The 14,873-nt window shown below is 37.3% G+C and overlaps 1 protein-coding gene across 6 annotated transcripts in view; it reads left to right on the top strand.

Moving 5' to 3' along the window:
• The window catches only part of SEMA5A (semaphorin 5A), a 354,573-nt gene that overhangs the window by 181,857 nt on the left and 157,843 nt on the right, over positions 1-14,873 (top strand). For 5 of the 6 annotated variants that reach the window (XM_064443361.1, XM_064443360.1, XM_064443359.1 and 2 more), the window contains one exon: positions 9,402-9,464. The exons of the other annotated variant lie outside the window; for it this stretch is intronic. In XM_064443361.1, the coding sequence (XP_064299431.1) occupies positions 9,402-9,464 (63 nt within the window). The remainder of the gene's footprint in view (positions 1-9,401; positions 9,465-14,873) is intronic. 6 annotated transcript variants of the gene reach the window in all.

Raw genomic sequence — 14,873 nt, 5'->3', positions numbered from 1 at the left:
ATGCTCCTGTTTGTCTTTCTCACCCTTGATTTCTGTATAATTTAACAGTGAAGCTACACTCCAGTGATTTTCCTCATAGCTGTAGGTTCAGGCTTTCCTGTTTTAATAAGCATCTTTTGCTCTTTGTGTTTAATGAGAATTTTTCTGTCTGCTGTTCTTTTTTTCCTTTTCTCGATAGCTCACAATATTATCTATATGCTGATGACACTCATCTATGTGCCTTCACTTTTTATTCTTCCCATATTCTTGCTGTTTTGTGTCTCAGATTATCTTAGCATTTGTCAAATTAAATCCAATTATTTTAGAGTAAATGTAACCAAAATAAAAATGACTATGTTTCTTCTTTCCCTGAGCGAACTATCAATCATGCTGCCATCGGCCCTGTTGCCAACCCTCTGGAAATCTGGTGGCGTTTATCTTATCGTATTCCATTTTGCCCCATCCCCTTTCTAAAAGTCTTAGATATCTGTGTATTATTCTTAAATGGCAAGAAGAAAAAATAATCTTGGTTTTCTAAAAACTACCTTTTTGGTCAATTAATTTAAATAGAGGGATGTTGGATAATCTCATGTTTGTATTTCTCTGCTGTTGAACCGTTTATTTCTTCACTGCCTTTTCACTGGACAAACTGTACAAAGTGGTGATTCTAACATTCATTCTGTTTTTAGCATTCTGCTTGCTCTCTGCCTTCTTTTGTCTAAAATCTTCTTACCTCAATTTGGTTGAATATTTAATGGACATATATATGTTCAGGTAAATTTTTATCTCTTTACTGTCTTGTAAGATGCCAATTTTAAGCTAACTTTTCAAAATATTTTTATTATTGTGAGTAATAATTATTGTAAAGTAACTGTAATATTTTCTCTAGAACTACAGATGTGTATTACTATGGTCAGAATCAAGCCTGCTGTCACTAAAGCCTAATGGCAAAACTATTTGAATAAATAAGTTAAAAAGACAAGCAAAAATTATGATAGAATTGTTTTTCTCTTCCTAATGACACATTATGTACAAAACAATATACATAAATATAGAAACACAAAGATTTCTTTTTTGTAGTCTCAGTTATTCAGTATGACTTAGATGATGTGATAAATTTTATCCTCTACCATATCTCTCAGGTTCAACTGTTTTTGTGAGCTCATATATGAGCTCAAAGACAGCTATAATACAGCTGTCTTTGACATTTCAGGGGCAATATACAGTATGTTGACTGTGCCTCTCAGAAATTGTTTCAGGAAGGTTCTTGATTTGCACAGTCTTCTGTATTGTCATACCTTCCTTGACTGTCTGTGGCTGAAAGGTAGGCAGTGCTGCTTGCTGGGCTACTTCTTTAATCCTGCATCCATGCCAGCATGGCTGTTTTGAACAGCCAGTTAGCATGGGGTAAGATGGCACACCTTCTGGTGCCACCAGCTCCTTTCCCATTTCCGTGTTTCTTAGCAGCAATGAGCAGGTGTAAAGGGAAAATAAACTGCCTGCTTATGCTCAAGATTCAAACCAACATTATGTGGCACTCCGGTGCCAGGGGACTCTTTTTTACACTTACTCTGTTATTTAGCCTAGAGGGTTGAGGAGTATGAAATTACTTTGAAGTACCTTCCCCTTCTTTGAAATAAAGAGAATCCTGACATTTCTCATCAGCACCTAGAAGTTTACAACACTATTTGTAAAAAACATAAAATGAAATGTTGCTTTCAAAAGGTCTCGGAGCCTACTAAAAACAATCTTATTTGCCAAAAAGCAGGAAACGCTTTTAAACTCAGTGTGTTAACACAGATGTTAAATCTTAAAGGATTCACATGTAATTTATTCAATACATTAAATTTACTGTATGTAGTATAATTTCAGAATGTGCATTAAAAATATGTTATGAAGTGTCATTCCTACCTGCTGAATGGCTGCCAAGTTTGGTAATGCAAGAACATTTTGTTGTTTTACCCCTTCAGCACAATCCTGCATTCAATTTTTAAAAGTTCATAAAAACTGTAAAAAGCCTCAAAATGCCAGATTGGAACATTAAAAACTTTGAAAGTCACAGTGCAATGGTTTTGTGTTTTTGAATAACTCTCTGGGAGCAGGACTGAAAACCCTAGTTGCAAACATACGCTACACAACTCAACTCAACTTTGAGTTACTAACTTCCAGGTTTGGAACTGCATTTTCCTCTATAAACCTGTCTCTGTTAAATATAAACCAGACGGATGTTTTGTGACATTTAGAAATCTTTGCAGAAGACAAAGAGAGGAATGCACAGGTGGATGGGTAGGTGGCATTTGTGAAAGTTCAGTCTTGGGCAGAGTCCTGTGTCATTAAAGTTAGTGAAGTAGCCCAACACTGAGGGCTTGTGAAAGACTTAGTAAGTCTAAATTCTTCTCTGATATGCTTAACCTTTTCTTTTAGTTTTATCATATTAATTCTGATGATTTTCAAAAACTATTTATTTGCCTAGTCAATAAAATAAGCTAATTAAAACTTCTGCTACTTCATGAATTGGCAGGGTATGTACTTCTCTCCTGACTTTTTTAATGTAGTCTAGGCCACTATATTTGAAATAAAATTTACATCGGCTCCTTGAAGCCATAGAAGCTTCATATATTACTTGGTTTAAGTATGGAATTATATATCTATCAGAGGATCTCCGTTCTTATTGAATTCCAAACCCTGGAAAATTTGAGCTTGATTTGATGTTTATTTTCATATATTTCACACTGCTTACTTCATAAGAAACTGTAATTTTCTAACTGTGGATGAACAGTAAAAGCTGGTTCTGAACAAATGAAAACACACATAATGTTATTCCCAGGAGAATTGGCTGTTACATGCAGCAGTTGGTGGCAAGATACTGCAGTGACTGTAGCAAATTAGTAATGTTGTCCATACAAGTGTTGGACTTGTATGAGCTGCTGGCCTATCACTTCATATGAAAGCCTAACCTGTATGCCTTTAGTCCCCAGAAACCTGCTTGTCCTTTTTGGTGAGCCAAAAGGGAAAGCTGTGTTAAAGGGAAGTCCCTTTCCAATATTTTAGTGTAGTTTTTCTACAGAGGATGATCGCCCTCTGAAGCTGACTGTTGGTCAGGAAACTATTGGCAAGATAGACAGCTCCAGTGGCTGCAAGGACGAGGGGTCATGACTCTGTGGAAAGCAAGGAAAACGGTTCCTCTGAAGTGTAGAGAGGTATAAATCTTTCTTAAGTGGCTTTACATATTTGCTGCAAGCAAGGATGTCATTATACAAAAGCATGCCTTAAAATTTCTGGTAACCATCAAAACCACTACTAACTCTGTGGCTGCTAATTTGCTGCTAATGTCTTGCTGGTATACTTCTCTGTGGCTACACTCCTCCTTTGCATTTATGATCCTGACTCTTTCTTTATAGCCTGTTTAAACTCAGGTTTTGGACTCCAGCATACACATTCATTGAGAGGTAATTAGGCAGGCTGCAAGACACCCTCGCCAAACAAGTCACAACTTTTTGAAGCCATTCCATTGCTGGACTGTTGTGAACGATAAGGCAATATTATTCATGTTTGTTGACATATACTATTATGGTTATTGTCATTATACCCCAACTCCCCAGAGTATTGTTTAAATACATGATAAAAGAGATGAAAGCAAGCAGATAATGAAAAAGAAAAAAGGAAATACCATGTAGTTGTTAATTTCTGGCATTGTGTAATTAAACCATCTTCCTTAATGGTGTGTGGGTTTTTTGTTTTTTGTTTTTGGGTTTTTTTTTTTTCCCCAGTATCTAATTAGCAGAGCTATCTGCCTAAGAAGTGCTGGACCATCTGTCTGGAATACTGTTCTGTTCACTTTTTGGTTCTTGACTAATTAACATCTTTCTCTATGAAATTTAATAGTACATTCTGTTTCTACACTGCAAAGAAGTTCATATATAGAAATACATATGAATGTGTACCTGTCCACGTGTATAGTTATGAGTGTCTGTGTAGCTATAAGAGCATAGTTCTTCCAGGAGATCTGATTGCACTCAGTTACGTGTGCAGCTTCCACTCTAGGTGAAGGCAATGCATTTCTTGTTGTCCAGTAAGTACAACTAATACATATCTCACCTAACACATTCTAATTGACCTGTCCTTTCTTGATTGTGTTCAAATTTCAAATTTCCTGTCTGCATTTACTGAGTAAAGTTATAACTGTAGAAAGAGGCTATATTAAAGTTAGTTACTTCGGGTTTTGATTCCCCCACCCCCTTTTGTATTTTGCAATTTTTCTGGAAAATCATAGAATAATTTAGGTTGGAAGGGACCTCCAAGTGTCTTGCCTGGGGACTTACTTTGTTGCTGTATGTTGGACATGAAGAGAATCCCTTGACAGTTATTTCTTAAATGCAAGGGACACCTGAATATTATTCACTGTTTCGACACTTTCCATTATTTTCTTTTAGTGTCCTTTTAAGGTATTTGGATAAATCATTTGGAATTTGAGATTTTCTTTTGGTTTCCATTGGAGCTAATTTCTTTGCATTTATTTGGTTTGCTTGCTGAAGATAAAACAGTTTCATTTTTAAGCAAGACTCCTATCATCCACCCAGCAGAGAAGTTACTGGAATATATTTATTGTTCCAAGGAATATGATTCATTTTAATACTGTAATTTTTAACTTAACATAGATGGGTATTGGATGTATATTTTTCTTCATTTTGAAGATAATAGTTTCATTATATAGCTTGAGTTGGAATTTGCTTCTTCTCTGGCTGGAACTTCTCTCCTCCACTACCCCTGGAAAATGCCAAGAGGGATTTAATCTGAAGTTTTTTAAGCACTTTACAAATATCGATGATGTAATGTTTAAAACACTAATTTATAGTTATTTACAATTGAGCTTTTACAAAAAGATGTCTGCCATCCATTCAAAACTTGAATTTAAACTTATAGACCAAAGCCATGTTTCTGTTCAGTCTGATTTTATGTCAAATCTGGATGGAGCTTTGTGGTTTGTGTGGTTTTTTTTTAACTGAAGAAAACATTATGTGTTCAAAAGTGAGCTGTGACTTCCTCATCAGACTACGCTGAGTCAAATTCAAGTTGTACCCATCAAGTTCCGTCTTTATAGAGTTGGCCACGCTGACTTTCACAGGGCTAAAAATCTGACTGCAAACATTTTGCACTGCTCTACTGGTGACTGTTGTGTAATCAAGATTCTACTAGAATGTTGTTATGCTGAAGACTGGGAAATTAGAAATAAACTAAGCCAAGGCTTTACATTTATAGAGGTGCTTGAAAGACCATGTTGATAGCAGGATTTGTAAAAGCCATGCTGCTGTAAATAGCATCAGCTTGCTGTAAGAAACGGACTGATGTGCTATCTTAAACCCTTCTCCTTAACCTATGCAGCTACATTCTTTGTGGAGGTGCGTGGCAGTAGCTGATGTACTACCCATCCTTATTTTCTCTAGCACTAACATTCAAATCTGTTTCCTCTGTCCCACAGCAAACAAACTTGAGTGTCTATAATTTGGTTCAATGGATTTTGTTGTCATCTTAAGTACAATTATAATATTAACTAAAAACCATACACAGAATGCTGAAGGTTGTATTTTGCCTTGTGAAAATTGGAGCTTCTTATTAAGAAACGTAGGAAAAAAAGAACCCCACAGGATAAGCTTTAGCTGTGTAGGCCTTCATAGTGAATCAAATATCCAACATGGTATGCATATCATATTTGCACTGCTCATCTGAACTTCATGGAAATATTAGCAAATGGCATCAAACAGAAGAATATGTCAGTTTAATGCAAGCAGTGGGTAACAGTAACATCTTTAAGTAAACCCGGTTTTGCACTTGCTTTCTGAAATAAGACAATATGTATATGTCTGGTCTTTCAGAATTAAAACTTTAAAGTTTTAATCATCTACTGAAAAAACCTACATTGTTATTATTCTGTTGGGACAGTTTGTTTTGTCTTTATGTGCTGAAGGTTCAGGACACTTTTTTTCTCCTTTTGTTTCCACATTCAAATGACATTTAACTTGAGGAATTTTCCACCTGTCTTCCCCCTGTATATTACCAGTAGGCTGTGTTGAAAACCCTGAATTTGCAGGAAACTCCCCCAAATGAAGATTAGAAGAAAACAATTAGCTATATATATAAAAAAATTTTTCTATACCTGCTCTTTTTATTTAAACAGCAATAAGACATCTTTATGCATTACTGAACTATGCGGGAGCCTTAGGGGCTAACGCACAACAGTTTGAACTAAGCTCTCTTCAGATGCCTTTGTAATATTCTTCATTTGCAGCCTGCTCTATTATTCTCTCCTCCAGCAGTGGATCCCAGGGCTATAGGGCTCTAAGTACACTTGATTTCAAAGATGGCGCTTAGCTTTGTCACCAGTGTGTCTGCACTTAATTTTTGTCCAGACTATATTACTCCTTTGGCATATGTTGCCATGAACAGGGTTTTCCCAGAGAGTTTGCCATTTGGTTAGCTTGCAAGCATATGTATTTCTATATGGTTACAGTAATTTAATCTATTTGGGTTTTTGTATGTGCTGTTAGCTATGGTATCCAGAGATATTATATAATGTTTTAATATTTAATATCTTTATTTAAAACTGTGCATTTCATGGATGACAATGAAAGAGGAGAAAGGAGTGCTGTCCAACAGCCTCTCACTATGGTCAGAGTTAATAAAGCTTCTGCCTCACTTGTCCTAAATTGCATTGTATTGATAGTCCTAAAAGTACTGCATTGCTGCCTGGTCAAGGGAGGTGATTTTCCAGCTCTACTCTGCGCTGGTGCAACCTCACCTCAAGTATGATCTGCTGTTTTGGGTGCCAAAGTACATTAAGGATATGAAGCTACTAGAGAGTGTCCAGAGGAGGGCCACGAAGTTGGTGAAGGGTTTAGAGGGGAAACCATACAAGGACCAGCTAAAGTCATTGGTTTGTTCAGCCTAGAGAAGAGAAGACTGAGGGCAGACCTCATTGCGGTCTGCAGCTGCCTCACAAGGGGAGGAGGAGGGGCAGGCGCTGATCTCTTCTCTCTGGCGACCAATGATAGGACCCAAGGGAATGGCAGGAAGATGTGCCAGGGGAGGTTTAGGTTGGGTGTTAGGAAAAGGTTCTTCACCCAAAAGGTGGTGGAGCACTGGAACAGGCTCCCCAGGGAGGCAGGCACAGCACTAAGCCTGACGCTATTCAAGAAGCACTTGAACAATACCCTCAGAGATTTGGTGTGAATTTTGCGGTCGTCCTGTGCAGGGACAGGAGCTGAACTTGATCCTTGTGAGTCCCTTCCAACTCAGGACGTTCTATGATTCTATGAAATTTTACTTGCATTATTATGAGCTTGTAGTTCCCAGGTTCTCCAACCATGACCTGCTTGCAGAGATGCATTGCATGCTTTTCTCAGATTTCGCTGAAAGCTTGGAGAACTGTCACTTTTGGCTTCTGCATTTCCCATCTCCAAAGTCTGTTGATATTCTTTTCCAAAACTTTCAGAGCCTGAGAAATGTACTTAATTTGCTTGCTTTGTGACTTTGTGTAATTTTTGCATTTCTCATCCTTCTCCTTCCACTTTTACTGTGGACTTAGAGCCAATCTAAAGCTGGATATTTTGTTGCTGAAAATAGATTTATTGATAAACATTTATTTTTAATCCAATCTTTCTGTCATCTTACTTCCTGCTGTTCATGCTTGGCATATTCTCCTCAGTTCAGTTTTGGCAAGAACTTTCCTTCAAACCTTCCTTTTAAGCACCTGTACTCCACTAAATCTTTCTACTGGTAACTCTTGTGTTTCTCCAGGCACTTGAAATTGTTTGTGTTGTTTAAAGGTAATACACTCAGTATCATACTTGTATCTAGTGCCATATAACGTATCTGTTCAGGCTGTCCTAATGGATTGTTTCGGAACTTATGTTGGTCATCCAAGAGCAGTCTTTTGTACTGTGATTTCCTTATGCACATAAAACACTTTTTGCATTACAGAGTCAAAAGAGTTAAGTCATTGCTGCTTTTTTGTCTAACACATTGCTGCTTTTTTATCTAACTCAGTATGAGATTTCTTTCATGCTGCTAGATACAGCTTGTTATAAACTCTAGGGTCATTCACAAGTGGATTCTTCCAGAAGATTTCAATATATTATATTCCCCAATATGCTGTAGTCATTCATCTGCAAAAGCAAACACTGTAAATGAGAAGGTTTGGGGGGAAATAGAAGTAATGGGATTAGGTTTTGTATGTCTTTTCTTTCCCCTGCAGTGAAAAAGCTCATTCTTGGGCTTGTTGAAACACAAATCAGAGTGTACTGCATAGTATACTCTGAAAACATTTTCCCCTTTAGTTTAAATAGGTTTCACCCTATTATTTTTATTAATTATAGAGTCTGCTAGCTATTAATATAGTCTTTGTGAAAAGACAGGTACAAAAAATTACCTATAAAAAATCTGAATGAATGGTCTTTCATTATTTCCTGGTAAATAAAAATGAAAATCTGGGGTTTCAATAATTAAGCAGCAGTGGTTAGTTTAGAAGTATCAGTTCTTCCTGATTATGTATAGTGCTTTGTGGCATTTTTATCTGAAGAACACGTCCATGTGCACTGTTGGTGAAAGAATGCAGAGTGATTTAAAATGCACCCTGACTACACAGCATATACAGGCATTTGAATATGTACATGTATGGGGACATGAACACCAAGCGTATGACCTGCTCCACTGAACAATAGAGTTCGTAAGTCATAGCTGTTGAATGTTAAATATGGAAATAATTGGAGTTAACTCATGCAGTGAAACTGTAGTAATGCAGACTAGGCGTTACAGTCCTGACATAAATCTGTTGAAGCAGAGAGACAGCTCAAAAATGAGGATAAATTGCTTCTGCTTTGCAGTGCTCCGTTTCACTGTTGTCTTGTATGTGTCCGCTCATTGCTCCTTCTCTGAATGGATGTTTTAGTCCCTCTGATTAGTGCTGCAGTCATACCTTGAGAAACTAAAATTTCCTTTTGATGCTTGAGATAAAGACTGCAAAACCAGCAACAGGGCACATTTTCCTACGGTGCAAAGTCTCTCAGCAGAGCTGACCTCAGATGCTGTGCTGACGCAGTGCAACTCTGCTGGGGAGGGAGGCTCAGCCTTTCTCTCTGTTCCTAACTGCTTACCTTAATAAGACTCATACAAAAGCAGCTAAATAGCATCGGATGTGATTGTGGTTATTTCTGCTGTAGTGGTAGGTACAGTGAATCATGGGGATGGCCAGCCTCACTTCCGATTAAGACACTGGGAACCATCAGCAGCAAAATTACATTTCTAAGGAGAAAAAGAATCACCCACAGCTATGGCCTGAAGCACATATCTCAAGCATGAGCTTAGATAGCTCTGAGGTTTATATTCCTGTGTTCCCTGCATTTCTAACTAATTCCTGTTGGTTGCAGGCAGTGGAATGGCAATGTGATGAAGCTACTAAAAGAGCCTGTTACAGTAAAGGCAAATCAAAGGTAAGCATGAGACAGCTGTTCTGCTTTAATAAAATTTATATGTTAACAGCAGGTGTAATTCAGTGTATAAATCTCTGCCTTATGCATTTTTACTGTCTCCCTTTCTGAAGAGAGTTGTAGGAAAGGAGTCTGACACTGATGTATAAGCAAAGGAATAAACAACAATAGGAGGAGCGTGGGGTGAGAGGTACAGTCACGTGACTCTTTTCTGAAATAATCAAGAACTTCAGTTTCCAAGGATTTACTCTTTTGACTCTACAACATGTCCTATGTAATGGACTGTATTCTCACTTCATTTTCAGTGCTGTAAATCCTGAATAACTGTGTAATTACTTTGTAAATTCCTCAATTTATTTCCCTGTGTATTAGATGCAATTTTAGGAACACTTATATTTCATATCTATTGGTGCTAGGGAAAAAATAATATGAAATTCACAAACTTTTTAAACATGGGTCTTGATATATTTTTAGTATTCAGAACCAGTTCCTTATCTGGCCAACTACACTTACTTTTATTCAGCACAGGTAAGTACAGTGCAAAGGTGGAACCTGGATGGATGCTGTGTTCTTTAGCGGCTGTCCTAAGCTGAAGTTAGTTATCGAATTAATTATAAAGACAGTTAGAAATGCATGCAGTCTATGTCTGTAGTAATGATACTGTTTAATGTTTAAAGTTAATTGAGTTGAAACATAAAGGGAAAACACATCAAGAGCGATAACTACAGAAGAACAGAAGAGCACACTTGCTTTCAGGACCCCTGTTCAGTAGAACATGTCAACATATGTTATTCATGTGCAAAACTCAAGAAAAAAACAAGCTTCAAAAATCAGTTCCAAATACTTCTACCATCTAGTAGAGGAGGACTCTCTTCTGCATAGTCATCTAGTCACTGACTTTTTAACTTCTCCCATTAAATGGTTCATTTTCACTTTTTTTTACTACATGCTGGAAAATAATGTTGCGGCGTACCCTTGGCCTGTCCATTTCTGTTTGAGATTAAAGAGGAAGAATGGCCTCACTTCAGAAGCAGGGCCATGTTATACTGTGAGGAGAGAAAAAGACAGAATTTCTTAGAAAAAAAAGCAAGAATAGTGGATGTGCAGTGTAAAGCTTCATGCATGGGAGATGATTGTCTTTACAGAGGAGCATCTTTCACTGGAGAAATGAGTTTATGCTACTGGGAAAAGGCATTAAGAATGGTGTTACCATCTTTGTCCTTCTCCTTTCCCTTTCTTTCCATCCCAGTGTGGGAAACGTATTTAAGGGTTACTGGTCACTACCTATTAAGGTGCAGGATCTAGTAGATATACCGAAGGTATTAATAGCTAGAGAAAAGAAATGGGTTAGATTTTACTTTAATGAGAGTAGACAAACTGTGGTGACCCAAGTTATGTGTGAAGGCTTTAATGGCAGAAATAACATCTAGCAATTGTTCTGATCTGCGATCTTACTTGTCAGTTTGTAGAGAGAAAAAAGAAAACAAAAACTTCTGGGTCCTCATACTTTAAGCAAATATTCCTTTTTGAAAGTTGTAATTTCTCCCTAGAAGATTTATGCTTCTTCATGTAATATAACCCTCAAGCCTTCATCCTTAGTTGTGAGATGACAATACTCTGAAGTGAGAGAGCATGCTCAAGTGACAACAGAATATGACAGGTTGCATTGATCAAGGTGCATATACAGTACAAACTCTCATGGTAGGAATGCAATGTGTAACTAAAAGTTTATGCCTCTATTTTACAGTGATTTTCCAAGTTTAAAACTGTGAGAATAACATTCAGCTTCTCTGAAAGTCAGTGCACTGACTGTCATCTAACATGATGGATGAAAGTAATGATAAATTTGAGACTATGTTAGTGTACTTTAGAATATTATGTTTACAATACTCTTTGTGGTGTAAAATCCACATTCAGTTCAACAGTGCAGAAGCATATGTTGCTATTAAATAATTTTGCTAGGATAAATACTCAACACTGGTGAAACTTATTTAAGAATGGACCTTAGTGTAGTACATATGTGCAGATTTTCATTCATGCTCATCACACCCTTTTGAAGAAGCTGGTGATTGGAAATTATGCTGTCACTGTAAAATAGTATGTATGCTAGTCTAATAATGACCTCTGAGATAGTTTCTTAGTATTGGTATTAGTTAGATAAAGATTTAGTGTTTCGTTTGTATCCATAGCCTTGTTCCTCATTCACAATCTAGAAGACAAGTACAATCCTTATATTTCATTATGTTTGAAGGTAATCCTGGGAGGAAATATTTATTTTCTTATTGTTACCATAGGGCTTCTTTTTGGTGTGCAGACTTTGTGGCCTGAAAGCTTCATGTAGGAGTTGCTGGAGAATACAGAGATACTGACTGAGGCACCCTACTCAGCTGGATTGACAACTGTCTTTTTGAACTTTTCATACCTCTTTTGCTTTCATTGGTGTGACTGAGGTTAAAATCAACGCATAAATTTAAGGCCAGAGAAAGGATAGCCTAATGATGTTTGTCTTTTACTGCCTTATGTCCAAGACTAAAACAAGGCCGCTATACTCTCTGTATAAGGAGGACTTAGGCATGCAGATGAGGAAAGCAGCTGATCTGTGGCATACTTCTCTTCCTAGTCAAACCACAAAAGCGTTCCGTGGAAAAACTGGGAATTATCAGACCAGGAGGAATTCACTCTAGTGCTACAGTGAATTGTCCGTTTTTCCTTCAGAGGAAATTTCCTTCAGAGGAAATCCCCTGGGAGGCACAATTCCAGCTACTGTTATCACTACTTGCTTGTTTCTTGTTGTGTAAATAGTTCCAGCCCAAATTGGAGAGTTGCTAGGAGTTACGTTTCTGTAACATTTCTTAGGGTGGCTTCAGATTTCAGGGCAGACACATGTGTGACTGTAGGGAAGGGACAGGAAAGACTGGAGACAAAATATACAGGGCCAGCCCAGACTGTGGCAAAGGAGAGATGAGGATTACAAGCATGGCTGTGGGTAAGTTATTCATTCAAATCCTGGTTCCTCTTGAAGCTCAGCTGCCCACAGAGTAGCACAGGGGCAACGAGTTCAGGCAGCAAAATTAAATGTCAGTTTGCTGATGGAGTGCCCTGAAACCAGAAGCTAGCTTTGAACCCTGAAGCAACTCTAGTAGTTTTGAGATAATTGTCAGTTAAACACAACTCTTTTTTTTTTCTGTGCTTCTTGAGAAAGAAGCTGCACAGAATTTTTGCCTCTAGCTGTTAGCAGTAGTTGTTGTTCTGAGGTTTATGCTTTAGGAGCCAACGAAGGAAAAAAGCTGAAGGGGAAAATATATAGGGACATCTGTCACATTTGACAGTGTAATGCACACTTGACTTTTGAAGGCTGATGTGCTGATGTTTGTTACTGAGACTTCAGGCATTTATCCACCAATTTAAGCTGTTGCTTAAAATAACTAGTGGCTCCAGGAGTGACCCAGACAAAATTATGTCCTTGTGGCCAGCATGCGTTAGCATTTAGAAGTCTAAAACACCACACATGTTTAAGAGAATAAATTTGGCCATTGAGGCTGGCACTTGTGGTAGGGACTGTTACAAAGGAGAAATGTAAGTACACATGGTAAAAATACGATAAACCAAAGAGAGATTAAAAAAATATATGATTGACGTAAAGTCTCTTATCCCTTGCTTATTGAGGATTCTAATGGCTCTGGGTGTTAGCATCTGAAATTCCAGTGGAAGTATTAAAAAATTAAACACAGGTGTGTTTAAAACGTTAGCCTATACAAGAAACGTTGCTGCAAATGGATAACCATATGCAGTCCGATTGTCCTTGAACTGTCAAGTTGGTCTTGAGCTTAAGTAGCAACCTAGCCTGCTTGGCTGCTGAATTGTTTCTAATAGTTGTATTTTGTTTCAGGTGTGCTGATATAAAATTTCTTGAAATTCTGAAAGAATGTCTGTCTTTCAGAGGTATTTTCACAGCAGAATAGGAAAGTATATGGCATAGAGGTCAGGATGAAATGGAGAACAAGGCTATGTAGAAGATGGCTACCAAACCTACCACCGCCTTCCATGCTAAAAAACCCCTTTGGTTTTGAAGCCCTTTGCATTCACCAATGCCAATTCTACAGTACACATCTCTTTTTTGTGCATCGAAAAAAATGAACCAGCTGATCTTGACTCCAGAGCTAGAAAAGTGACTCTGAACAATTCAAATGACTAAATAATGATTCCTTTTTCAAAATGCTTTTGGGTGATGATTGTTTTATTCATGATTTTTTTAAATTTTGTTTTGTATTATTGTAGATTTGTTGTATGAAGAAAATAGCCAACTGTAAAAGTTATTCTTTCAGTTTTGATTTTGTTGTACTATGTACCCCAAAAAATTTCATGTGAGAAATCTTATTTGCCCTGTTCTGGTATGGATTATTGTGAAGTTGGCACAGGACTTGAGAACATTAAAGAGAAGAATCTTGTGAATCCCAGGAATGTCAGAGTTTAAAAAATTCACATTATTTTTGAACAGAAAGAGTGGGTGATCAGCCTGCAAGAAAATTGGCAGTGGCACTATTTCAGGGAGCTCTGGAATATGAAGAGGGGAGTTTGGATGACTGTAATGTCAGTACCCACTTATTTTTCCTACACTTACATTCCATGGCTTGCTGCAAAGGGCAGGATGGAAACAGCCCAAAGAATAAATTGCTGTGTTATATTCTATGAACCTCCCTGAGCACGCTTTCCACCATAAAAAAGAAGGGTTGCTGCCTTTTTGTTTTTGTTTGTTTGTTAGATAGTTTGTTTGGTTTTGGTTTTTTTTTTTTTTTCTGGTGTAGTTAAAACAGCCTCCAATGGGGAAATAGCCCAGAATTGAAATAATTACTGTTTAAAAGGCTTGCTGCACTACCCAACTCTATTATATGGTTGCATATTAGCTTCTCTTTGGTTGAAAGAATATTAAGATGACAGTTTTGGTAGATTCAAGATAAATATTTTGTGTTTTTACCCAATGGGAGTCAAATCTTAATTCTGAGGTGTTTGACGCTTACCTTTAAAGGCTCAAAGAGAAGCATTTAAAAGCTATGTTTTCATGAGAGACTAATGCGAATGTAGTTTTGGAGCGTATTTTTTCAGAGGTGTTTTTTTCTGAGATTTTATTGGGGTGAGGATTGTGGGATTTTTTAAACTTTATTTGTATAAGGAAAGGTGTAGATAATTAATTCAGAGAATTTTCTCAGAGATCTTGAAAGTATTTTGCCCATCTTGCTTTGCAGTCTATTTTGTGCCTGTTCAATTTATTCAGGTTTATATTTCTTGTCTTCCAGGATGAGAGCCTTTTTTCAAGATAAACAAGCAACACATTTAATATAACTGTAGACCAGATAATAGGACTTCTGCACCATTACTATTACATGGATTTACTTACATGATTCCACTTAATAT

Source organism: Phalacrocorax carbo, chromosome 2 (genome assembly GCF_963921805.1).
Source record: "Phalacrocorax carbo chromosome 2, bPhaCar2.1, whole genome shotgun sequence".
NCBI classification, from domain to species: domain Eukaryota; kingdom Metazoa; phylum Chordata; class Aves; order Suliformes; family Phalacrocoracidae; genus Phalacrocorax; species Phalacrocorax carbo.
The sequence above is the reverse complement of the archived record's forward strand: the minus strand, read 5'-3'. Positions and strand labels throughout refer to the sequence as shown.